Raw genomic sequence first — 27,314 nt, 5'->3', positions numbered from 1 at the left:
GCAAGAACCTGGGTGGGAGTCTCAGCGCAGGACGTCACCGCCAGCTGGTGCCATGTTTTTAGGCGCCTGGCAGCGAGGCCCAGCCTGTGGCTCGTCTTTTGCCTGACACCTTGTGTGTCTGTGTGTGCGATGGCAGTCATTACTGTAGTTTTCAAAACTCTTGTAAAGAACGAGACAAACCGCCCAGGTTGAAAATCCCGTACACAGAATTACGAATGTAGTCTATTTTTAACCACAACAGTCTGAGAAAGCCAATGCACAGAAAAGGTACCTTTTGGAAGAATGAAAACAAGGCTTCTCTGCCATCCATGTAACTGGTCTGCTCAGTGATGGATCTAATCTTTAGCACAAGAGAGTCCAGCTCCTCCTTTTCAAACATTTCGGGTATTTTCCCCAAACTGATAATGCTGTTCAAATCCTCCAAAAGTGCCTCCTTGGGTAAAACAAATATTTAAACATAAATGAGTAAATGAGTCATGTTTTCTACTCTAAACTCACCAAGCAATAGTGTTTAAGAAGAATTTAGGTTAAGTCTTTTTTTGAAAAACCAAAGTTCTCGAACCCATTTCCCCCCCCCCCCCCAATTTTTTTCCCCCTGAGTCAAGTAGGCTTCCTTAGGTTCCCACCCTCGGACATCAGAGAAGTGCAGGCATGGTGGGAGAGAACGCCGACCCTGCGCCGGGCTGCAGAGGTGCGGGGGTGGAGACGGTGAGTCGGGCAGGGGCGTTGCCTCGGGCAGTCTGAGGAAGACCCCAGTGTACCTACCTCCTCTCGTGTTCGAACACTGTACACACTGGGATTATTTTACTTAGGTCGAGTTTGTCTCTACAAAGGGCTCCCTGTCTCATGGCAAAGGGAACAGAGGAGAGAGCACGATGAAAAGAATCTCCACCAGAGGACTTGTTAAACATAGGAACATTTTGGCTTTGAGAGTAAATCCAGGCTTTCTTTAAAAAAGTAAGACCAAAAGCATTCGCCTTACACAGATGCCTCGGGATCCTCCTCAGGCTCTCCCAGGGTCCTGGAGCGGAGCCCAGCCCCGGGGAGGCGGGCAGAGAGCGGGTGGGACGGCCTCCCACAGAGGCCAGCAGAGGGCAGCAGAGGGCAGCAGAGGGCAGCAGAGGCTCGGCGCCAGTGCCGCCCTGTCTCTCGTCATGATGGAGGGCCACTGAGGCTCCTTCAACACGCGGATTATCGCCCACCTATCGAGAGCTGGGCTCGGCGGCTCCGCGTTACTGCTGCATCGGCATCCATTCGGTTCGGCCAGGTGGCTCTCGGGGCTTTAAACTGACACCAGCCCCTCATGCCCCAGACAGCAGCCGCAGAGTCACAAGCCCATGTAAGTGCCTGACCTGACTCCCCAACAACCCTGTGATCAACAGTCTCCCCCGCCTCCCAGGGCCTGTGTGCCTTCTGGGTCCCTTAGATAGGGCCCCACGGGGTTTACCAAAACCCCGCTCTTCAGGACTGAACTGACCCATCTGACCCTAACCCAGAGACCCCAGAGCAAAACACTGGGACCCTCGCAAAGCCATGCACCCTGGGTGCTGCCTCTCCCCGAATCTGTGCCACGCCGTCACCGCCCTGCATGGCCCTTCATGGTGCGCAGTGTGCCGCCTCCGAGACCAGTGAGTAACCAGCCTCTCTGTCTGCACCTGGCTCGTGGCCTGAGGCTTAACTGCCACTCAGCATCTGGTGCCTGGTGCACCACCTCACACAGGCTGACTTTACAGAGTCATGGCACCGTTTTATGGATTCACATAAAAACCAGTGACGTGGCCTGGGGAACCCTGGGGGTGTGGAGAGCAGACCCAGTGACCTTGGAGTCCCGCCGAACACGGGGGCAGAGGGGCCTTGTTCGTCTCAGCTCTGGGCAGACAGTGGTTTTCTAAAACTTATCTCTTAAATGGGAGCTATGCTCCCAGCATGACAGAAACCACATCTTCCAAAATCCAGAGGGGAGGTGTCTGGCAGACACCCAACCTGATCAACAGCACAGGGGATTTAAATTGGGGAAGGGAAGAACCTAGTTAACCCAGAAAAACTGGACATGGCGCTTGGATTTACTCTCAAAATACGACCTACAAGGAGAACTCGACTCTAGAGGGAGGCCCGGGGACAAGATGGGAGTTTGAACAATACCCATCACTGTCCTTGGGAGGGTCCCAGGTAACAAACAATGTCTCCCTGCAATGTCGCCGCAAAGAAGCAAATATAACTTAATTATGCTTTAGCTGTAGAAGGGTGTATGTAACTTTTGCAGATGAACATTTTCTGAAAGTTGGGTGATTAACCTTTTTTGCTTGTTTATAAATAAACCGCGTCCTGGGAGGGGAGTCCCCACCTGCAGGTGGGGCCCAGGAGGCTGGAGGAGAGGAGCCGCGGCCTGCACGGTGCGGGGGCACCGTGTGCTCAGACGGCGGGCGCCCCGGGCAGTGGACGTTGTAAACAAGGCCACAGAGCTGGTCGGACATGACCCAGCTGATGTCCTCACAGCACAGGGGGCAAACACAGGGCCCGCGGGCCGAACCCGGCCCTCCACCTTGTTTCTACCCCGCGGCAGCACCGAGCCCCTCGCCCTGAGTTAAGGAGCAGTCACATTTATGCTGTCCTACAATTACACGTGGCCCTTTGAAGGCCACCTCAAGGCTGATGTGGCCCCCGGTGGAAATGAGTTTGAGAGCCGGCCAACACAGACGAACGGCCATGATCGGCCAGTTACAGTGGGGACCAGAGGGAAACCGGAAGTGCTGCTGTGTGAGGCGGCCGCGGGACGACCCGTGTCACGACCATGCACACGCACACGCGCAGTCTAGGGCTCCAACGGGAAAAACGAGGATAATGGAAGGAGTTGACATGGCAGGTTAACAGGACTGTGCATGAATATTCCCTTTTCCAATGCTACATGGGTGGGGGGACTATTTAAACACCACACTGGAGCCACGGAGAGAGGCGGGAAGCACTTGCCTGGTCGAGGCTTAGGCTGGCCACCATCAGAGCGGTGGGGCTCCCTTCCAGTCCCGTCTGAAGGAACACCTTCCTCAAGTCCTCCTTGAACTCCACGGGGGCGTAGCTGTGGGACACCGGCATCTGGTACGCTTTGTGTTCCGCCAGGTGGCAGGCCAGCGTCCCGCAGGCTTCCTTCCCGCATCCGTCCATCCCGATCTTTGGGAGGAGAAGAAACTGACATTGCGTCCTGTGAGGCCGCTGGGGCCTTTCACTGCCGGGCTTCCGGCTGGAGGTGCCCGAGCTGGAGGCACCTTAGGCGGCCTTGTGACTTTTGTGGGGGAGGGGTATGTGAAACAGAGTGTTTTATCAAAGCCTCTGGAGCCACAGAAGAACGTCACTGGAAAGAAACTTGGAAAAAGAACTTACGTGGGCTTATAACTGACCAGTAGGTCGTTGTCAGTACTGACCCTTCACTGGTGAGCATTTAGACAGGTCTTTTCCCATTTACTTGGAGCAGCAAGCAGTTAAGTGCTTTTGGTAAAGAAGACAAAGGGTCGCCTTTTTGAAATAGCTGTACTGAAATGTAACCTACAGACTTCATCTATGTTAAGCGTAAAATAGTTCCTCTAGGGATTAAACTTTATATTTTAATTTACAAAGCACATTAATTAACATAGTATCAATAAAGCATATTTGTTAATAAAGTATTAATGCTAATAATTAATAAAGTATATTTAATTTATTAATTTAATACACTTTATATTTTAATTTTAATAGATGGATAAATTAGAGTTCGAGTCATACTAGCTTGATTCCAGTAAAATATGGGAAGTTTGCCCTAACAGAGTCCCATTTCTTCCCTCCTCTGTTGTGCTAGTTATTATTGTATATACTAAACCTTTGTTATAATCCTAACAACAGTTTTCTAATTATTGTTCTGTGCAACTGTTTTCTGGAGCAGCTAGGAGAGTACTAATACCTGTGTCACTGTCTGGTCTGTGACAGGCAGGCAGAACGACATCTTTGCCACCCCGCCCCCAATAACACGGCCACATCACATCCCCTGGATGGCAAGAGACTTTGTCCATGTGACTGAGGGCCTTGAAATGGGAGGTAGTTGGTGTTACCTAGTTGGGCTCAGCTGCCTCAGAAGCAGGGGCACGTTCCTGAGTGGGGTGGGAATGGCAGGCAGGCAGACAGAGGGACAGAAGTGTGGTGGCTGATGAAGGGTCAGGGAAACGCCACCTCGCCAGCTTGGGAGGTGTGGAGAGGGGCCACGAGCAAGTGAGGAGCACGGCCCCGAGTCCTGGAAAATGTACGGAAACAGACAGAAACGGTCGCCGAGACAAATACTCATAAATTAGTGAGTCAGCTAATTGGCCGAATATGTTGGATTTCATGCAGTCTTCCGAAAGCTTTTCTCTCTTCAAGGTATTTGGGGATTCTCCAAGAATTTAGCTCCCACATGTTTTCATGACAAGTACAACTTTGGGCGGAGACTCAGGTTTCTCAATCCAGTGAGCGCACTGTTTTGGTGCGTGGTACCCAGCACAGAGAGAGCCTGTTAATGCTCAGGGTACGGGGGCGGCGGTGCCCGAGCCACCCTTTTATCCATATCCGACACTTTCTAAAACACACGGCACATTTAGGTGCCGGCACATTTCTCACTCGGGCTCTGGAGAGGACAGGAGTCTTGGCCTGTGGCTAGTGACATTGACCTTTCCCATACGGGAAGTCAGGATGGACAAAGTGTCTGCGGGCCGAGCAGGTTTATCAGATTCCTTCAACTTCCACTTGACGAGCTTTAAAACCCGGGGGTGGGGGGCGGACGTCAGGACGCTCACCAGCAGCATGTGGCTCCCTGGCTGCCGCAGGACCCTTGCTGCCCGCACGATGTGCTGCACCGCCTCCTTGAAGAACACCATGGACTGCGAGATCTGGCAGGGGACACGGGGCGGGTCAGCTGGCTGCAGGCGCAGACAGCGTTCGTTTCGGCTTTGCACGTGAGGACGTGCACATGAGGGTCACTGTCCCGGTCACCTAGGCCCGGTGAGCTGGTTTGCCTCCCGGGCAATGAACCGGCACAGGGAGGACGGTCCCCAGGCGGTCAGGTCCCCGGCAGTCGGTTGAATGGGACTGGGGCTGGGCGTGGGCAGACGGGAAGAGAACAAGGGAGAAGGCAGGACCGGCTGCTGTTCTGCTGCCCTGTCTCAGGGTAGAGTGAGGGGTGGGAGGAAGAGTCTCAGGACGTGGGTTCGTGTTGCGGGGGGCTCTGCTGGTGCCCCTGTGCCGACACGGCCCTGCCCACAGCTACGGGGAAGGTGTGAACGAGTGCCGCCCATTCTGCTTGTTGCCGCCCCAGACCCTGCACCTCCCTCCCTCTCTCTCTCTCTCTCTCTCTCTCTCTCTCTCTCTCGTATTTCCTAATTCCACCAACTGGAATTATTCAACTCCCTCCAGCCTCGGCTGTGCACCAAGTACTTAAAATTTTACCCTATTAAATGAAATGAAATAAGATGAAATAGCATATAATTGTATTTCTAATGGCCTGCTTTAAAATATGAGGGCACTTTTTTCCCCGAACTCTCTCCCCTACACACACGCGCGCGCACACACACACACACACACCTTAAAGATATTTGATCTCACATACATATATGTGTGCCTATATAAATAAATGTATACATATCTATAGTATTTCTCATCTTTTACATGTTTTTACCTCCAAAGACGCTGAACTCAACTTCATCTGGAATTTATGAAGAACCTTGGCTAGTTTATCATAGTCACTGGTATTCTGATAGATCTTCTTTCTATGAGACTTGTTGATATCCAGGAAATCCACAAATACGGTTGAGTCACTCATCAGTGATTCTTGGGTCCACTGAATCTATTGTAAGACAAAAATTTAATAGTATCTGTTGAAAGCACAGCTCTGCTTTTCAGAACTAATGGAACACACCTGAGCCAGGGAAGCTCTCTACACAGCAGAGCTAGACCTCGGGGTTTCTTAACCCAGACCCCTTTTGGTGGTGAGAGGTGTGGTCTTCTCAGGATAATACTTTCAAATGCATACAGCAAGATACGAAGGTTGCACAGGAAACGAAATCCATTGAAATGCAGTCTCATCTAAGGGCTCCTTGAGGGTCCCTGGGTCCCATGGTAAGAACCCCATTGTGGAAAAACCATTTTGAGGTCTCACCAACAACTTGAGGAAAAAAAAAACTTCCCTTAATTGTTCATTACCACCACAGATCTGCGAGCGTCCACACATGCTTTCCCGGCCCACTCGGAGAATTTGCCCGTCCCGCACACCAGGGTCACCGGCTGCCTCCTCTTCGAAGCCTGACTGTTTCTCTCCCCCCTGAAGCCGGGCAGAGAAGAGTAGGTTTCTCTGCTTTGTGGCACCACCATGGCGTGTGCACGGGTCTGTCATAGCACTTACACAAACGCGGCACACTTGCCAGGCTGCAAGGGGTTTGGAGGCAGGGCCCACACCGGTTCCGGGCACGTGTCTAGATCCATCTTTAGGCCTTGTCACCAGGGTTCTCTCTTCTCCCTGTCCTCATTGACACGTTACTTGTTGATTTACTGATGATGGCTACTCTGACAGGTGTGAGGTGGTATCTATCTCACTGTGGTTTTGATTTGCATCTCTGATGATTAGTGATGATGAGCATTTTTTCACATGTCTGTTGGCTAAATGTATGTCTTCTCTGGAGAAATGTCTTTTCATGTCCCTGCCCATTTTTTGATCAAATTGCTTGGTTTTTTTTTGTTATTGTGTTGTATGTATTTCTTACATATTTTGGAGATCAACCCCTTAAGAGATCATTTGAGAATATATTCTCCCATTCAGTAGGTTGTCTTTTTATTTTGTTGAAGGTTTCCTACACAATAACATGCTTCCTGACCTCAAACTATACTACAAAGCTGTAACAATCAAAACGGCATGGTAACGGCACAAAACCAGACACAGATCAATGGAACAGAAAGAGAGCCCAGAAATAAACCTAGTTTTTGCGGTTAACTGATCTATGACAAGGGAGGTGAAAACAGACACTGGACTAATGACAGTCTCTCTATTTTTCAATTACTCTCGTAGACCACGCATGAGAAGAAACTTGAAGTGGGTTAAAGACTGAAACGTGAGGCCTGAAACCATACAACGTCTAGAAGAAACAGGAAGTAAACTCTCTGACATCAGTGTCGCTCTGCGTGATACCTTTTTGGAAACGTCCCTTTGAGCAATGAAAACAAAAGCAAAAATAAACAAGCGGGACTCCCTCACAGCAGAGGAAGCCTTCAACAAAACGAACAGTTACAACCCTTTTACTATCCATCAGTTCACTGAAACGCTGGCTTTGGGTACCTAGACCAAGAGGTGCCGTGGAAACCAAAGTTCAATGAAATGCTCGGCTGAAGTTCAAGGGCTGGAGAGGGATGAGGACCTTACGGAGGTGTCCAGAGAGCGCCCACTCCTGCTGGTTCTGGAGAAAATGAGCGGTTTGAGGTCCCGTGGGGGCCAAACCTCTGAGCAAAGGCATCGAGACCTTGACCTTTCTATCGTATCTAATCCGTATTTATCGTCTTCAAGTGAAACTTCCTTTCATTAATATGACAGAAATATCCATATACATGAGTAAAACAATACTTTTGCCCAAGACACCATCTAAAATAATTTTTAAAACACAACTTTACTACCTGGAAGTAATTCTCAAGTTCCTTTGAAAGAAGCTGATAGAAAAGCCTTCTTTCAGTATGTTCGATTAAGCGATCGTGAAACACTCGGGCGGCTTCGTGGGTGAAGAGCAGAGCAGCCATGTCCTTGGAGTTGACGACGGCCTTGTCTGCCTGCAGCAGCCCGAGGAGGAGCTGTTAGGGATTCGAAAACAACACTTTTTACACCATTAGCAGGAAGCGTGGGAGCAAGACCTCAGTTTTTGTAGGTTTACGTTTCCATACAAATAGAAGCAGCAATCCAAGGTACGAAGTGACAGTTTCTACCTGTGACCATTAGGGGGAAGATGGTTTCAGGACCCCCCATCCCCACCCAGCCATGCCCAGAGCAGGAGGAGGCCCTGCCAGGATGGGAAGCATGAGCCCAGACCTCGGGGCTGACAGGGACGCAGGGCTGGTGGGGGCCTCGCAGTGCTTCTTGAGGTTCTATTCCAAGATTCCTAATTTGCATTTAAAAATCTCTTACACCCTGCCTGGTGTAGCTCAGTGGATTGAGCGCAGGCCTGTGAACCACACAATCACGGTTCGATTCCTAGTCAGGGCACATGCCGGTTCCTGGCAGGGGACTAATGAGAGGCAACCGTACATTGATATTTCTCTCTTTCTCTCCGTCCCTTCCTCTCTAAAGATACATAAATAAAATAAAATAAATTTATAAAAAAATTAAGTCTTCATTAAAAAAACATCCCTTATAAACCACTTCGAACACAGTGTGTGCTACTTTCGTCTAAAATGCCATAGCCAGCGGAGAAAGATCAAATTCATAAATTGTGTTTCTTAACATTTTACTTCAGGAAATCGCACATGTGATGGAAGCCAATGACCAGTCCGCACTGTTGGCAACGTGCCCTGGAGTGAAAGCCGGGACAGCTCCGAGCCCGTCGGTGAAGTTCCTGCAGGCTTCCGTTCTCACAGTCTCACCAAACCCTCAGAAATAAAGCAAAACCACGATCTACTTTGTAACCGTGTCACTCCTGTCCCTGCTGAGACCCCCCAACGGGCACTCTGGTTGTCACCGACTGCTCTGCGGGGAGCTGTTCCAACGCTTCCTTAATGAGCTGCTGGCAAAGAGCGGCAGTCATCAACCCGAGTTTCCTTTCTGGCCCCTCTTAACAATTAAATGCCGACAGCATCAGTAAGTCAGGACAACAGAGAGAGGGGGAGAGAGGGTCAGTCAGTGAGATCACATTTCCTCGACTTAAATATTAAATGAGCTAGAGAATGAGCTTTAAAACAAACCTTAAACATGTCTTGAAGATTAAACATGTAGTGACACTTTGTTGGCGTCGGCAACATGCTCTGACACATGTGATGGTACATGGCCAGCGAACAAGACACTATTTGATCCTTACTTCTCTGCACATCGGCTGTGAAGTTGTAGATGGAGAAGTAGATTCCCAAATGGACCTGTAAAAGGGAATTTAGTAACTCAGTTTGCCCCAATGCTGAGCACAGACTGCTCCTAGCTAGATTCGACTGAAGGAGGGGATGTGTGTGCTGTACGGAGGGTACATTTTACTTAGAATGTTAGTAATTAGAGTCCACTTTAAACAAACAGCAGCCCCGTTAAAAAACATTCTAGATGTTACAGATCAGGGAAAATTCCAATGGGTCCCAGTTCCTTGAATGATCGAGAGGCGTGTATCCGTTCTCTGGGGCCTGTTTACGCCCCGTCGGTGTGCACACCGGGTGTGCGGGGAGTCCTTCCATGTTCCCGCTCCCTGGTAGGTGCTACCAGAGGAAATACACCGGAACATGACAGAACTAATATTTCAGCTTGGACTGGTATACGGATATACACTTTTCTACATCAGGTTTTCTCGAGGTGTTGATTACTGATCACCTGCAAAGTTCCTAAGTGCTTTTAAAAATGGTTAAAATTGTATTAAAGCTGTATTTTGCTGTGTATAACGTGCGCCCACATTTTTGTGCGCATACGCACGGGATTATTGTACCCAAAGTATGTAATCATTCTACCCACGTATAATGTGCATCCTTATTTTTAAAATATTTTATTTATTTTATTTTCTTAGAGAGGGGAAGGGAGAAAGAGGGAGGGAAACATCAGTCTCCTCTCACGTGCCCCGCACTGGGGACCTGGCCGGCAATCCAGGCATGTGCCCTGACGGGAATTGAACGTGCAACCCTTTGTCTTCTCAGTCCAGCACTCAACCACTGAGCCACACCAGCCAGGGCTGCATCCTTATTTTTCCCTCAAATATTTGGGCAAAAAGGTACACATCATACACAGCAAAATATGGTGAGCTTGAAATTTTATATGAGAAAGAAGAGCAAATGTTTAGTTTTGAAAAATTTAGGTCCCAACCCGGGGTGATGGAAGCGAGTTTGACTTTGGGTGGTGGGCACCCCGAGTGCAAGAGACAGTCGTGTGTCACAGAAATGTACACCTGAAACCTACGTGACTATATGAACCACGTCGCCCCAATACTTTAAAAAATAAAAATTTAATAATCCTGCGTAAGATATAGTTATCTAATCCAACTAGATTTCAACTGAAGCCATTTTTCTGATAAGATAGTCAGAATTTTTTTATCTCATTACTTTTTATCCTGTAAGAAAATGAAAAGACTCAATCAGTTCTAGCAAGAATCGGGTACGCCTGCTAACGGGTCCCTGAACTCCCTCCCGATACAGTGAGTTGGAATCTCTGCGGACAAACTCGTGGGGTCTGCATTTAAACATTCACTAAACAAGCCCTAATGTGTTTCTTACACACATGAAACTAGTTTTGATATTTAGGGACAAATCGTAGTAGGCCAGAAAATAGAGAGAAAGTAAAATTCATCATCTGAAGGTAGTTTTTGTTCGATATTAGTGGTTTTAAGTTCTCACACCTCCCCCCATAGTATGGAATTCACTTTTGTTTTCCCGGTAGAAAACGAGCTAGACGTGTGACCTGGAAGATAGTGTTCAGGGCACTCTGTGAAGGGTGAGGCAGCACCAGGATGGAGAAGTGTCTGAGGAGGCGGGGGCTCACGTCCCTGATGCCGACTGAGGGGGTGCAGGCTGCCACCAGGGACAGATCTGGAACATTCTGTGGGAAGAGTGAAAACGGAGACTAACTAAATGCATCTGTGGAAAAGGAAATGGGTTCCCACTTCCCCCAAGTGGACAAGAGACTTCAAATGTTGAACCAAAAAGATTAAGCTTATTATTCCCTGCAAAACAAAAACTGTGATGGTCATGGAAATCTATCTTCTTAGAAGTAAGCCCTTCCCCCAAAAGGTCATTTCAAGATATGTGCTTCCCAGGAACCTTTCTAAATGACATCAGGAAATAGCCTATTTTCACAAAAGCCATCCCTGGAAAATAAGCAATCTGCTCCTGGGGCCGCCAGAGAGGATTTGGCTGTAAGTGAGAAGCCAGGGAAGGAGCGGGGAGTGAGTCTCCGGAAAAGCCAGCTTTGACCTTGGGGGAGAACATGCCTGGCTACAGAGAAACAGCTGCCTGAGGTCTCAGGACATCCCAGCAGCACAGAGCTGGGTGGAGCCCCTCGGACAACCCAATGCTCTCCCCACAGGGTTGCTGTTCACAGCCCTTGCCCTGACCCCTGCCCTCAGACACAGAATCCCATGAAAAGCCTGCCCCGCTACGCTCTTGTCACTTCAAGGTGCTTCTTCCGGTCGTGCGTTCCAGCCCATGTCTCGCTTCCTCTTTTTCCCTCGTCTCCTGGACACTCCCTGGGTGACAGCACCTTGATTCTTTGGGCTCGGGTCCATGCCTGGGTCACAGGCTGACGGTGTCCGAGCTGCCACTGCTCACCAGCCAGCGTGCGTCCTCTGGGCTCCTGGGCCCAGGTTTGCCTGAGACCTGAAACCACTTGGTGACGTAGCCACACAATTTCACAGAAGAGGAACCGAGGCCCAGGAGGGTACAGTGGTAAGTCAGTTCGGGCGGGACCACAGGGCTTAGGTTTCCAGAGAAGGAAGTGCGTAACATTTAAGCCATTCTGACTTGGGCCGGTGTTAACAAAAATAATTGCCCAGAAATCCCTTCTTGAGATTTTCCTTTTTGACTTTGTAATACTTCTAAAAATCCTTGACCTATGTTTTGGAAAGCAGAAAAATGTGAGCAGTCTTACATAGAGATTGGCTTTTCCCAGAGGTACTAACTGCGGAAGCAATGACTCAATCTGACTCACTATTGAAATCTAAACCTACAGGACATACTTGCAATTTTCACTAAGGTTTAATCCTACTAAAAGCAGAATTCCTATGAACCCAGGGACTTGTGCTCAACTGCAAAGATGTATTTGGCATAATTTTTTGGCTCTACACATCCATTTCACTAGGTTTTCTAAATTTCTCACTTAATCAACTCAACATCGTTGTAAGTATTTAGTTTATTGTTAACTAATGACATTAAACATGAATTTTACCTTCCATGCAACTTTTTTAGTATCGTAGAATCCTCCCAGATCTAATAGTTGTCTGATTAACTCCAGGGGCGGCTGTGCTCCATACGCGTCTGTCTCTGGCATGTTCAGATCATCAACGAACACGACGGTCTTAAGGAAGACAAAAGGTGTTAAAAACTATTCATCAGTATTGCCTTTCTTTACATTATGAATCAGAAATATTAATCATGCTATGGTGCAAAAACAAATGCGTATGTAATGACATCCTTTTTCTTTTAAAAAGTAGCAGACCAAATTTTATTTTGGTATGACTTTAGAAAATAAGTTTTCAAAATAGCAGAAACGCTACTTATTCTCTACAGGCCTATGATACTAACAGTTACAGAACATTTGATGCTGGATAAAGTAATCTAATCACGCTGATCACAAAGGAACAGATGCGACTATTATTCACTCGACGTTTACTTCCGGAGCGGCTGCTACAGGCCAGGCACTGCTTCAGGTGCAGAGTGTTTCTTTTGCCTGCACCTGGCTTAGGAATAAGACCTGTCCTGTGGAACTGGGCTTTCACAGTTCCGCTGCAGATGCACTTGTCATGAACAACCAGCAGGAAGTTCAGACGCGGCTGCAACTTTTAAACTTGTGTTCTTTGCACTTCTGAAAATATTATGCCCTGAAGTGTACTGATTACCAGTATAATTTCTGTGTACCTCAGCCCCCTTAAATTGTAGTTATTCTTGTAAAACAAGTAAAAATTTAAAAAACATGAGTAGCAATTTATTTTGAGTTACCTAACTACCCAACCTGTAACTTTCAATGCCATTTTTAGATGCTCATTTTCCCATATTGTATCACAGACTGATGAAGGACTGCTTTGACCAAAATGTCCCCTGCGTGCATTTTTTCATTTGTGTGATCTGGTTGAGCAATTGCTATCCTTTTCAAAGTTCCTAAAATGTGCCCAGTTAGTCAAAGACCCACCAAACTCGTCCAAACCTTTGGTTAAAATGGAGGAAATCTGAAGCAAACCTTTCCAAGCTTCTGAAATGGACAGCCCTGGGGGTCAAACTCAGGTATCGCTCAGGGCCCCACGTGAGGACTTCTCATCGATGCCTCTGAGCTCGTTTTACGTTCCTGCACAGGAACTGCTGACGTGAAGTTAATCGGGACAGAGGGTTTGGCTTAACCAGGGGACAGTCGGTGACTGCCTGGAAGATGGGCTAAGAACAGGGAGTGCACGACCCCCTTTCCACAAACTTCTCTTTTTCTTACGTTCTCAAGCCAGGTTTGCGAGAAGAAAATGCAGTAAAGTGTACATTGATTAAACAATTGGCACCTAACTCATTTTCCAGTTATCTGCTTACATTGGATTCAGATTCCAGTAGCTTCTTTTGGTCTTAGTAATACTGAATCGGTACGACTCACCAGGTTAAAAAATGAGTCACAGTGATTTGAAAACTAAAATTTCCATTTAAAGTGCATTTAAATATTCAGGAGTATATGTTACACTTGCGTTTCTATGTTCATTAGTATTTATTAAAACAAGTTTATTGGTTGTTTAATAAATAACATGTATTTATTAAAACATGCCATCGATTTAGTGTGAGCAGGTTAGTCGACCAGTCTGAGAGGTGGTTTACCCGGCTGCTTCTAGGTACTCCAAGAGCGTCTTTCGTTCTTCTTCTGCACTTCTTAAGAATCATCTCCTGGATTTTGGCAGCTGTTATTTTGATGTTAAAATTTATCGTAGAGACCGTAACTCCCTTACTACTATCATTACTTTTAAATAAAATCTCATCCGATTTTCCTGGCTCTTTAGTGATCTTATCTATAATGTCAAGTACGGAAAGAAAAACAAATTTAGAAATACTTTCAAAATATTTTTTGCTTTATCGTAAGTATTAAGAAGTATGGAAATGATATAATTTTACTACATTGCTGTCATTCTAAAGAAATCGGTCTGTGAACAAATCATTGAGGGAAGGAACATCAACCTGGAAATGTTTCCAAATATGTCCTCATTTTTATGTGGGGAACACAGCCAAGGGCCACAGTATAAAAGCTCTGACAACCCTCTATTCATTTATTCACAACAGACACATGTCACTTTTACTGCTTTAAAGTATTTAGACTTGCAACATGCTATTTTTTAAATGAAACTGCACGTGGAAGATCTAAAAGCAGCATTTGGTGCACCCACAGAGGCATTGAAATGAGAACACTGTCTCTGAGTGAGGGTCATCCTGAAGGTTATTTAGGATGGCGCTGGAGCGAGAGGAAAAGGAACCCAGAAGGACCCTTCCGGTGGGAGCCTCCTGGCCAGGCTCCTTCCCCTGCGCACGGCTATCCCAGGGCCACCCCACCTCTTCCCCTTCAGTGGAGCTACCACGTCAGAAACTTCATGGATGGAGTTCCTGAGGCCTGCGTGTGCTCCTACTGCACAGTCTGATTCGAGGACTGGGGAACCGTAACTTCCCCACTGCGTTACTTCTGTAAGCATCACAGACCAGAATGGGCAGAGGTCACCCTCGGTTACTTCTGGCCTTGGTCCGGGGTCCCACCGGTCCCCAAGAGTCCCCAGCCCCTCCCGGTACACAGATGTGACCCTCCACTGAGGGAAGGAAGGTCTTCAAACTATTGTAATACATACCTAGGTTTCCAGTTGCTGTTTTATGAGTTTCAGAGAGCAAGATGCTGATATTTTGTCTCAGGCTGTTGGAATAAGACATTTTCGAAATTCAATATTCACTTATTTACCTTAGGAACCATATGAACACAATAAAATGAAAGCATCAGTGGGTGGCTGATTTTACTCCTATCTCCTATGAAGAAACAAATTTACTTCTCCTCTTCACATTTTTTACAGATCAAGTTAGCACCACTATCGGAACTGAGAGCCAAATTTAGCAACATGGCGTGCACTCGAAGACGCAAACTGGGCGAATTCCTAGGAGGCCCCGCCATGGGGCGTTTGGTCTCGTGGATCAGCCAACGAAAGCCCGCTCCCCTTCATTCTGGTTTTGTTCCCAGGTCTTCCCCTGCTTTGGTTACCTTTCCATATTGGTAAAATCCACTGCAGTTTAAATATTGGACACACAGCAGAACTTTAATTTTCTCAGACTCTATTCTTTATGATTCTAATAATGTAGATATGGAATGATTCTTATTGCATTAAATGCTTCAAAAACAATTTCTCTGCAATTTTAAGGCCTTATTTCAGTGTAGGGGGATTCCAGTCCAAAGCAGCTGGTGTCAGAGGAGGGGGATGGAGTCAGGGACCGGAGGACACTGAAGGGAGACATGGAAGGACGGAGGACGTGCTGTGGAGAGAGAGCAGACCTCGTGCAGGTGGTCGGGTCAAGGAGTCTGGCGAGTGGACGGAAGGGCTGATACGGGCCTCCCCACAGTCCGCCTCTTACTGCGTTCAGACAGCAGCAGGCTTCTCTGCTGTTTCAGCAGAACCAGAATTCCCTTCAAAATGTGTGCTTTTTGTTTGCACAGCGTAGACACACACGTGATGACCGAGACACAGTTCTCTACATGGTGGTGCCTTCGATAAGAAGGAAATATATTGCCCTGGCTGATGTAGCTCAGTGGACTGAGTGTGGGCCTGCGAACCCAAGGATTGTGGTTCGAGTCTCAGTCAAAGCACAGGCCTGGGTTGCAGGCCAGGTCCCCCATAGGGGACGCATGAGAGGCAACCACACATTGGTATTTCTCTTCCTCTCTCCTTCCCTTCCCCTCTAAAGATAAATAAAATCTTTAAAAAATGTTAAAAAAAAAGAGAGAAGGAAATACATTTTAGTGAAACACAACCAATTCTGCGGAACACTTTATTTGTATGTTTATCTACATTTTCCCAGGAAGGAAAATAGTTTATATCTGTACTTTGTTAGGTAAAAAAATATCAAAAATTAAATTTAGTGTCTTTAAATATAAGATGTTCTCAATTAAAGAAATTAATCTGGTTGTTAATACTTTGGAAAAGGGAAGATTTTTAACTCCTCTTTTGAATATTTCTGCATTTTTATACAACAGGTTTGCTTTTTGAAACAAGGCACACTTAGATACTAAAGCAAACTATTTCTTTTTACCAGACAAATCACATTGAGAGTTGTATACCACCTTGATTTTTTAATTTCGTTGTACAAGAGGACTTCTCCTAAGAGTGACCCGTACTTGACGTCCAGCCCTCCTGGGCTCTCTAACTTCTCGAGCATCTGATGGATGGTGGCCGTCTTCCCGACTCCAAAGTCTCCTTACGGGGGCAGGGGCAGGGGGGAGATACAATATGTCAGAGTTCTGTGCAAGAAGAAGAGCAAATACTAACAGATTCAAATGCACCGATACCATTTTCTTCCACGTGAAAACTGCGTGAAGAGTCTGGTTTTGCTCTTCCGTTTTTAAAAAATTGTGATTAAAAGTGGGTAAACCAAGCAGTTGATAATAAACACCTCTCAAAGTACTTATGTAATTTACATCTCTTACAGAAGAGTGTATTGGGAGTTAGCCATCACTTTTATATAGGGTTCATCTAGGCCCATCACAAAGGGTCTGGCTTACAGCACAGCAGAACTGCTACAGACAATTCATTTTCCCTGACAGTCTGGGGGCGGGGGCGGGGTGGAATAAAGTCCTGACTGCAGCAGAACGGGGAGTCCTGACTTTATCCGTCACCAAAGATGGAGTAAGGGGACCTCCTGAGTCCAGCCTGGGGCAGAGTGTGGCTTCTCTGAGCGTCCCCGCCTCACCGGCCTGAGTACTGACTCTGAGGGCAGGTCTGTAGGGAGAGGCAGCCGGACTTCTGGGTGGGAAAGGCAACGGGGTGGGCTGAGACGCGTGTTAAGGAACAGTAGAAGCTGTCTTGAATTATTCATTTGAGAAGGTTTACGACTGGCTTGAGGGATTATGTAAATTTTTTTGTAATGAGGCAATTTATTTATATGTTTTCTTTGCATACAGTTGTGTGTGGGTGCCAGTGTAAGCAAACCAGTCTCAGGCGCCCGCTGAAGACCTCGGCCCACAGGCTACGGAGGCCACGCGTGTATCAGCCCGACGCCACTGGGGTTTGCCGTGGAGTCATGAAAAGGTGGAAAAGACTTCTGACGTCCTGCACAGGTGAACTTGAGGAGAGGTGTGCCCTCACATACTGTCGGGAGGAACGTACGAAGCTTTTTAAGGCATTTTTTCCAAACTTATACAATAAAGTGGTGAGACGGCAATTCCTCAGACTCTTCCTAACTCTGAAATTCTCCTTCCTTACATACTGTGAATACCTGTGAGAAGCACAGGGCAGGAATTCTTTAGAAGCAGGCTCATGAGGAAAGAGAGGCATCTTGTGTCCCTGGTAGCGATGAAGTTGATGGTCTCGCCATACTCTGTCACCTTGTAGAGGTTCTCACTGGAGTCTTGGGGACCAGCCAGCATCGAAGTCCCTGAGTTAAAATTGTAAAGAAGGTGCAAACAGGCCAGAAAGAAACGTTCACTTCATCTCTTTGGTAGGTACTGAATACTTTAAGGACAGGTAGGTACATTATGAAACTATTTAAACATATACAAATAAACTGAAGTTGTGGCAAGTGCCTGGGGGGCTCTGCTGCCCTCAGCGACTGTCCCCTTAGTTCACACTCTGAGCTGGGAACTCGCCACAGGCTCCCGAGCCCCTCACATGCGAGCTCTCTGACCTTCCCGCCACCACACCTACCAATCGGGCCACAGTTGCTGACGAACTGCTTTTACAGGGAGCGTGTTCCCCACATTCCAGGGGAATTCGAGTGTGATTCCTGCAACAGCTCTTACCCCTTTGAATCAGCGTCTGAACACTGGGAAGCAGTTCCGCCCAGGGGATGAATTCCCCTTGCTGCAGGTCCACAAAATACCCAAAAACAGAGTGTTTTTCAGGTGGCAGCTTGATGCCTGCATTTGGAAAGAACAAATAGAAAAATACCAAGAAATCCAAGTAAGAATGACGTTCATTTATGAAATGTTTCATGAACAATAGGATCTCTCTTTGCGAGAGTCGACTATTGCACCAGAAATAATAAAAATTCACCACGGGTATATCCGAATCTATAAAATAAGCCTATAGTTTCTTCCAGGGTTTGGCTGTATAAAGGCAAAGTTTTATGAACTTTATGCCTTTTTTTCCCGTATCCAGAATGCCAGGTGAATCATGACCTGGTATCCTTTGAAATCTCAGCCAGAAGTTCTGCTCATTACCATGTGTGGGATATTGTCAAAAGCCAGCGACACACATATTGGCTGTGGTCACACAACCAATATGTTCTCTCTGCGTTAGAGAACTTCGGTACTTATCTGCAAATTATATTGACTATTTAAAAGTAATGCATTTTCTTAATAAATTCTAAAGGTTTTCTAATGAATTTTCTTAATAGATTTTAAAGCCTTAATAAATCTAAAGCTTTAAGAGTAATTTAGAAGCGGAAAAGAAGTCGGAAACTGTAATCATCTATGGAAATTTCTGCTGTATGGTGGTCTGTGTAATGCAGACCCGGCGATACAGTGGCTGGGCTCTCGGGCTGGGCTCCCAGTCTCGGGGCCTCACCTTGGCTCTGCCCGACCCGACTCATGGGTTCCTGGAGCAACAAGACCCAACCAAGAAGCTAATGTTCTCCTGCCTTCTTCATTGAAGAAAGGGTGCTGCAGGGCACTTATTAACACTCTTTTACCTTTAATGTTCACCTTTTAAAAGATGGGCCGAATCAATATAAGCCAGTCACAAGGAGTTTCAAGGTTACTCTCAGTTTGTTCTTTATTTCAATGTCTCAGGTTCTGTTTGGCTTGCTTGTTTGTTTTGGTGATTAGATTCCACTTACACACTTGTAGGTGAGATCATATGGTATTTGTCTTTTACCACCTGGCTTATGTAACCAGAGGAGAGGGAGGAAGGGGACAGATAACCTGGGAAAGCAGGGGAAGGCTCATCAAGGAACCCGTATAAAGGACCCACGGACGAAGCCAAAGGGAGGCAGGATCCAGGGTGGGGCAGGGGAGAGTCGTGGGGGGGAAATGAAGACAACTGTACTTGAACAGCAATAAAAAAAAAATCACAAAAAAAAGAGTTTCAAATTAATATTCTAAAGCAAGCATAATTATGCCTTTTCCTTGCTAGAACTTACCTACTTGTGGGTTGCCTTCAAATAATTCATGAACGAGGTCATCAAAATCATAGGTTACTCTGGTGAGAGAAGTAGGTTCAAAACTGGAATACAACAGTGTATCATTTTCATGCTCATCCTCACGTTTTAAAGTCCCTCCAAACGCCCATGTGAATGCAAACACGAAGAGCTTTTGGATCATTATCTTCAGTTTATCAGGATGCTTCTCCAGATACCATGTGTTGTCAGCCCTGGAGGGGACAGCTCTGGAGGGGCGAAGATTAAAGTGTTTAGCAAGCATTCGGTTAATTTATCTCAGTATCACATCAAAGTTTCCTTACTAAAAATTACAATAGTTAAGTGTTGACATAAAAACATTTTAAGTTAATGTATCATTTTCCTTCAGCAAGTCATCTAAATCATGGCTACTATTTTTCTTTTCAAAGCACCATATGAGCAAGAGATTTGCAGTTACCTTTGATTTATTTAGAACACATGACTCACTTTTATTTTAGGTCAATTTACTGGCTGAGAGTTTGCCTGCCTTTTGGAAGGGGATCAGATAATTCTCTATTTTATATAGAAGACACAAGCCAACGTCATTCACTGTGTACTCCTCTTAACCAAGTCCTAGAATGGACTCAGTTCCACGTGGCAGAAGCCAGGGCCTGTGAGTGTGGGCGGAGTCTCCTGTGACCCAGGTCGGCCTGGTCTTTGGGACCTTGAACTTCTATAGTGAAAAGGCCAAGGGGGCAGGGGTGGGACTGAACCAAGGCTTGGGCCTGACTTGAACACATTTCAAGCGGTTCGAGATTTAGCATTACCATAAAATTATTCATGTTATAAAAATCCTAAAAATACCTCACTGAACTGAAATGGATTGGCAACCGTTAATGTACGATGCACGTGTACAATTGCACCTGTACTTTCTAGTCACATGTAACAGTTTATTCAGCAAGTAAACTATAGTTACTGAATTTCGACTATGTATCAGTCACTCCAAGCCAAACAAATGTGGCCCCTTATTTCCAGGACAAGAAAATGAACAGTAGGCCAAGCTGAGAGTCAAGAGCAGAGTCAGCCACTCCATAGAGAATAACAGCGGAGATGACCTAGACCGTGGGAACCGGGGCAGGCGCCCGCCAGGAGCCAGCAGTTAAACTGAGACCTGGATGTGAGTGAGATTTGGCCAAACGGAGGCGGAAGAGCCACTGAGCAGAAGGGATACATGTGCCAAGAGCACAAGGTCAAAGGTCATGGCCAGTCCGAGGAACCAAAAGGGGAAAAAACCCAGGGGCTCGCCGAAGCATGCACCCCCCCCCACACACACGTACACACACACACAAACACACGCACGCGGTCAGCTGCAGACACTAGGTGGTGAGCTGCGCCACAGGGCTTTTCCTGGGCTTTTCCTTCATTCTGAGTGTCATGGGAAGTCACTGAAGACTATGCAGAGGAACATTCCAATTCGTGTTTTTTTTTTTTAAATCAAACTCCTGCATATAAATATGAGGAGGCAGGTACAAGCGTATCAATCACAGTAGCATTTGTAATCATGAAAACTGGACACAACCTGTATGTCTGTCCGTGGATAAATACATTGGACTGAGGTACACAATAAGCTGTCAGCCAGCAGTGGAAGTGGGCCAATCACAGGGACGTGGCGCTGAACAAAAACGTGGGACACGGAACACAGACCGTGACTCCACTGAAGCCAAAATGTGCAGCGTTGGAAGATGCAGAGTGTGGGAACCTATTACAACACAAAGCCCAGGACGGTGGTCATCTCGGATGAAGCGATACCATAAAATTGAGGTACGCAGGGGACTTCAAGGGTCAATTAACATGTTTTTTCCCCTGTAACTAACTGGTATGTACATGGATAGTGGTATATTGTGCTTTCTAACTCACACATATTTTACACATATTCTTTTACAGCTACCTGCTATTTAATGAAAATTAAAAATAATGTATGACTGTCCACTTGAGAATGGCCTGGAACCACTGAGGAGGCCAATTCATAGTCTATCGTGACAGCGCAGGCAGGCAATGGTACAGCCTGGGCCAGAACGCGGTCAGGCAGGATGTGTACGAAGGAGTGAACCCGCGGGCGGGGCTGACAGGCAGAGTAAAAACCATGTCCGGAATGTTCTATTGTTTAGAGGGAAATGAGACATGAATGTCTCGAGGACCCAAAGGGAGGCAGAGCAAGTCCTCGGCAGGGACTTTCCTGTCCCGCAAAATGGCAGAAGAATTATAGACTTAATAATTTCTAACACTGCAATTTATTGAGCACTTACTACGCACCAAGCACGTTCTACGTGTCTAGCACATCACATTACTCCAGTTTTTTTAAATGAGAAAAATCAAAGCTCAAAAATACTGGTAACTGGTTCAGTGTTTCTCATGTCATAAATGGCAGATTCACATGACACATTCATGTCAATTTTATTTTTTTCTCAAGTATGACAGAGAATGGACAAATGTATACGTTAGTCATATAACTTAGCATACAAATGTAGTTATCTTGTATTAAATATACAAGACATTATCTAAGCTGAAAGAAAATAAATTTCACTGGATTTAATGTTATAAAGTCATAAAAGTACTGGTTTGTTGACAAATGATTCTGTTTTCATTGGAGTGTCTGGCACCTAGTACGTATTGAAACATGTCTGTTGAAGGACCGTAACTGACCTCTCTTTCACTTCCTTGAATTTGACAGATACTTGTAAAAATGAACAGCTTTTCTCCTCAGTTGAAGTGTTCTCCAAATCTTCACCTTAAGAAGGAGAGAATATTTTTCCACAATTAACAGCAGACTTCAAGTTCAGCTGATTCACTAGTGAGGTTTAGTTGTCAACACCGTTCGGTTTGTGAATCATCAGAGGAGTGTCTTAGTTTTACATACAATACCTCAGACTGGGCTCACCTGGCCAAAGGGGGAGTTACTTTCCTAAGAAAAAAAGGGCAGAGGATGTACCTACAATTGTCCGAATCAATCCTTGTTTATTTGGAGCATAAATCTGCATACTTTGGTTCTCTGTTTTATTCCGGTAACTTTTCGTTAAAGCTGATGGTTCCACAGTGAAAACTAACACATCACAAACTAATAAACTGGCCGCTTCTGCAAAGTGGAGCACTGCAGAAGAAACCTGAATGCTTTCAGGTAGGAAACGTATCGAACCCTCTGCCAAACGGGTGCACCACAACTGTCTCCCTCCCGGGCACATCGCCCGCCTTTTTTGGCTCAAGTCATCTGTTTCACAGAGAAATGTAAAGAATAGGTAATTATTCATTCTTCCTTTTAGCTTTTTAATAAAAAAAATCACATTTGTTTTCTTTGTTAAAATAGCATAGGATTCTTGTAAAACAGGTAGAAATAATGAAAAGTATATAGAAGAAAATAACAATCACTTATAATTCTACCGCCCACAGATAATTATTAAATATTGATGGATTTTTATCGTGGTCTTTTTTATAAAAATATACTATGTAAATATTAAGTGTAGGATATTTTAAAATCTAAACTTAAATCATGGAGAGACTTCATTCTGCTTTTTATTTTATGTCTTATCTTTGTGTCTGTCCACTGAAACATGATATTGTTGCATCAATCACACTTCATGAATCTAGTCTCTTTTTGTTAGAATTCAGATTATTGCTGTTTTTCATGATTATAAATAATCCTGTTATAAAGCTCCTTGTGCTGAATCTGTACACTTCTGAGATGATCATACATTTCTAGAACACTAGAGTCTGGGGACATTTCCAGTGTATATTGCCAAGCGGATCACCGGGAAACGCTGAATCAACGCCTACGTGAGTACCTCAGTGAGAGTTTTCGCTGCAGCTCTAGCTGTGGTAATGGAGAGCAGGCTGCTAGGGCAATAAGTTATGATGTAACCACCACCACGAACCACAGGAGTGCTCCAAGTAAAGAGAGGGAGGTCCTTCAGCACCAGAAGCAAAGAAGGGAGTCAGAGGCAGGAGCGTCAATGCAGAGGTGTGCGCTGCCTGCCCTGGGGGGTGCAGCGGTGAGGTGGTGCAGCCACCGGGCCATGAGGACGAGCCCTCTGCACGCTGAGAGGAGGGCGCCCCCATCAGACCCCTGAATCAGCCCTGGGCCCTGCCGGGGCTCCCCATGAAGAGGGGACTAGGGAATCTTGGGCTGTTGGCCCAGCAAAGGCACAAGGAAACTTTTTCCTGCCTAGATTTCTGGGGGTAAGAGTGTCCTAGGAGAAATGAACGCTCGGGCTTGTGCCCTGAGCAAGTAGGTGCAGTCGGAGCAAAGCAATTCTAAATGGCCAGCATCCGTTTTGTTAACATTTTTATCATCTCTTGGCCCCGCCATGATGGCGCACTGTTCTCTTAACCCTTTCATTGCTCCTTACAGGTGGTTTGCCGCTTCCCACGGCTCTTTGCCTTGGTGTGAAATCCCACTGTTAATGTCTCCAAGAGTTTCTAAAACATGGCAAAAACATTCTTCCCTAACAGTGATCCTCTGAGGATTCTTCATTGTCGTTTTCTTTGTGACCAGTCGACACTTACAGGATGCTGATCTATTTCATCGAATGCTCCTCTGTCAGTGATTTCTAGTTTACGCCACGTGCCTGGCGGCTTTTGGTGCCGGCAGACTGAACGTGCCTGGCATTCCCTCCTTTCTTTTATGAAATCTAAAAGTGGCGGTTAAGTTACGGCACTAACTAGCTAAGATATAACACCATTAGCATGACTCGGGGAGAAAAAACTCACGTTGTCCGAAGCCTCCATTTTTACTCATGAACTCAAAGAAAGCATCAAGAATTCTGCAGAGGGTTATAACGATTGTTATATCTTGCACAGAAAATGGCTGAAATTTCTGATGTTTCTTTATAAACTCCAGTCCACTTCTGACACTGTTTTGAATCAAGAACTCAAGATAATCCACTCCTGATTGGCTCATAATTTTACAAGTTTTCAGGAGCCATGACTTAACATAAGGCTCCCATCCCAGATCGACGGGGTCCTAGCAACAAAAAGCACAAGACAATCTTATGTAAATACAAAAATACAGCTTCCCCCAGCTTTCTTACTTTTACTTACCGCTTCCCCTGCCAAATATGGTTCAGAGTCATCATTCGTTAAAAGGGCAAGTGATCAAAAAAGCTTAAAGAGTTACCCTCCTCTGAAGTGTTTGACTTTGAACAAAGGCCCTACAAGCCAATGAGCTCTTGGGACATTGTGGGTAGGGAGTGTGTAGGGGCTGTGCGCCCGCCCACCTGGTGAGAGGAAGCGCTCGCCCAGAAAGTCGTACTTAGTGGCATTCATAAAGCCGAGTTAACTGGGGCTGACGGCGGCGAGTCTTGAATTTCATGGATGGAAAACGATTCTTCTTCGTTGTGTCTTCTACCTCTTTGCTGCCCTTGGGAGCCTGTGCCCCGAGTTCTATGGGGCGTGCAGTGGGTTTAAAAAGGCTCCAGCCCATCTCCCCTCCGCTGGAAAAACAGCCCCCCACCAGCAGCCTAGCCCGTGAGCTGAAAGCACGTGGTTCTCACCGCCATGGAAAACGCTGATATTCCTATCACTGAGAAGTAGTGACAACGGTAGTAGTACATTCATATCCATCTTAGGGGACACTAAGCCTTTCACTGCTGGGCTCACTCTGCTGGTCACCATAGAACGAACAATGCAAAAGGCAGGAGGCAATGACCCGAGGTTACCCGAAACCACGTGTTTTCTTCCCGAGGGACTTCGAGTCTGAAAACTTACCATGTGGACCACCCCGCAGCGGCCGACGGTGGCGGGACTGGCCTGAGAGAGACTGTCCACTTCAAAGATCACTCTGATCTTCTCGGTTAAAGCGAGCCTCTCGCTGTTCGCCAGGCACAGTGTTCTCGTGTCATCCAGCATCAGGTTCAGATTCTCCACCCAGAAGGGGTCCACCGGGCCGTCCAGGACCACCCACTGCCAGTCGAACCCTGCGAGGAAAGCGCCTGCGATGGGACTGGGACGGCCTCGGTCCTCTTCCACCACAGTCCCGCAAACACTCTGGTTTTGTTCAGAAAGTGCTTTCTAGTTAAGGTTAGAAATGATACGCTAGAAAACATCAGAGCCAATGTGTTTGTCTATGGTCTTTAAAGTCTGTCAAATAAATACTCATACCATATACCTAATAAGGCCTTGAACGTTGTTTCCGTGATCTTAGGCAGCTGAATTGTACAACTGGCCCGTAAAACGTGGGTAAGGGGAAGAGGCATGAGCTCATCTTTTCCAGGACGAGGCTTGCATGCCCCCTCCCACCAGGAACATTCTGGGGAGACTCGGCCTCTGGGAAATAGGACAGGGAAATAGATGCCCTCGGAATAAAGAACCAGACAGACAAATTTCAGAGCACTCCCCCACACTGGGAGCCTGTTTACTCGATTTCCACACTCCGGACCCACTGCCTTGCTCTGGGAGTTTTAGAAAATCTGTCAGGATGGGGGAGGCATGAACGGGTGGCTTCAAAGACATGCAAATGCCGAGGAAGAACAGGAGAGGAAGAGCTGCAGGGATGGGCCCTCGTGGCTGAAACACCTGCCCTGGGGGTTTCCTTAAGACCCTATGAAGGAAACTGGTGCCCCAACACTGTACGAGTATCAACAAGTAACGCCCCACACTTTGGGAGTCTGAGGGGAGCGGAAGCTACAGCTGATGTCTCTTTGAAAGTCTGGAACAGGAGTGAACTTCAGGGGGATGTTGATTTGAGGTTCGCCGGGATGCGGTGAAAGCCGTGGTCTCGGTCCTGCAGGAGACCATCCGCCCCTTTGGAACAGGGTCCTCGCCACACGCATCTCTGCCCCCAAGCACACGGCAAAGAGGATTGGGGTGGGGGTGCTGTTAAAGTGAGACGTCCGTGCTCGAGGTACGTGCGCGGGCCTGGGGCCATGCGGCTGTCGGGAGCCCCACTTCGGAGGCAGCGCTGCGGTAGTTTGCCACCGCTGCGCACCACACAGTATTTATTTCTACCTGTAACGTCCACTTGGTATGAGCCAAAAGGGCTTTATAAGCTAACAGCCCTCACATTTACACAACATCATTATATATGTACGTGCTGTAATGTAACATGGGGCAAGATTATTCCAATTTTAAAAGTGCTCACGAGGGAAAAATAACAGTAGAACAAAGTATCACTCTCATCAAAAATGCTCGACAAATGTAAACAAAGCTCAGGTTGGTTCAGTGTGTCTTTTATGTTCAACAGTCATTTCATTAAGTTCAATTACAGCACTTACTCTCACTTTCTGTAATTTTAACATCTTTCTCCATCTCCTTAAAAATATTATCATCCATATCTGCTTCATCAGAGATAGGAAGTTGGAAAACCTAAAATAAGTCATCAATAACGTTTAGATTTTTATTTGATCATGTTTTCCAACTACAAGAAACTATACGTCACTATGCTTTTTTGTGTGTGATAAAATACGAAAGGCAGAAGGTTCCATAGTTGAAAAGACCAATATGTAACCACCACAGCACTATGTAACTGTTGGGACTACGGGTCATTTTCTTTTAGAGAATACTTTTTAGTTTTTCCCCAGAAAGGTAACACATGCCTGTTACATATTACTTAGTTAATACCGCAAAGCATGAAGAAGAAAGCAGGAGTTCTCTGAACTGCCACCATCTCTAAACAACCAATCGCAGTTGACATTTTGGTGGGTGGTTTTCCTAGACCTCCCCTCAGGACAGACTGAAAAGTTCAGGCTGCGTAGAGACACCCTGCAGGTCTGTCCACGCGCAGATTCCAACACCTCATCCTGAGCAGTTTGGACTGAATACGTTTGGAAAGGAGCCCAGGAATTCTAGTGTTACTATGCTCCCGAGGTGAATCTAATACGGCTTGTTCTCACACCAGTCTGAGAAGTTCTGATCGATGCACCTACTGAAGTCTTCCTTATCGGGGTCGGAGGGGCTTAATTATTTAATTCCCCAAAGGGGGTAAGAGGTCATCTGCTGCCTGCACCGCTTCCCTTCCACTGACAGCAGGAGGGGGAAGACCAACCTGTGAACTTCCCTATTTTACAACCTTGTCATTATGGAGTATTATTTTTTCTGTTTAAAAAAACTTTGCTAATCTATTTGGTTTCGAATATCTTTTTTAT

At 46.3% G+C, this 27,314-nt stretch overlaps 1 protein-coding gene across 1 annotated transcript in view; it reads right to left on the bottom strand.

The window, feature by feature from the left end:
- DNAH14 (dynein axonemal heavy chain 14) overlaps positions 1-27,314 on the bottom strand; it is a 163,727-nt gene that overhangs the window by 54,682 nt on the left and 81,731 nt on the right. The window contains exons 37-54 of the mRNA XM_053659549.1: positions 26,445-26,535; positions 24,940-25,148; positions 23,944-24,196; positions 21,886-21,970; positions 19,207-19,436; positions 17,867-17,983; positions 17,344-17,502; positions 16,190-16,325; positions 14,718-14,779; positions 13,708-13,895; positions 12,089-12,217; positions 10,607-10,744; positions 8,929-9,096; positions 7,654-7,824; positions 5,672-5,839; positions 4,794-4,886; positions 2,968-3,165; positions 272-433 (exon numbers count right to left, since the gene is read on the bottom strand). Coding sequence (XP_053515524.1) covers positions 272-433; positions 2,968-3,165; positions 4,794-4,886; positions 5,672-5,839; positions 7,654-7,824; positions 8,929-9,096; positions 10,607-10,744; positions 12,089-12,217; positions 13,708-13,895; positions 14,718-14,779; positions 16,190-16,325; positions 17,344-17,502; positions 17,867-17,983; positions 19,207-19,436; positions 21,886-21,970; positions 23,944-24,196; positions 24,940-25,148; positions 26,445-26,535 — 2,757 coding nt within the window. The remainder of the gene's footprint in view (positions 1-271; positions 434-2,967; positions 3,166-4,793; positions 4,887-5,671; positions 5,840-7,653; positions 7,825-8,928; positions 9,097-10,606; positions 10,745-12,088; positions 12,218-13,707; positions 13,896-14,717; positions 14,780-16,189; positions 16,326-17,343; positions 17,503-17,866; positions 17,984-19,206; positions 19,437-21,885; positions 21,971-23,943; positions 24,197-24,939; positions 25,149-26,444; positions 26,536-27,314) is intronic.

The sequence above is a fragment of the Artibeus jamaicensis genome, unplaced genomic scaffold, assembly GCF_021234435.1.
Source record: "Artibeus jamaicensis isolate MK-2021 breed Jamaican fruit bat unplaced genomic scaffold, CSHL_Jam_final scaffold_754, whole genome shotgun sequence".
NCBI classification, from domain to species: Eukaryota; Metazoa; Chordata; class Mammalia; order Chiroptera; family Phyllostomidae; genus Artibeus; species Artibeus jamaicensis.
Note: the sequence above shows the minus strand (reverse complement) of the source record. Positions and strands in the feature narration are given on the sequence as shown.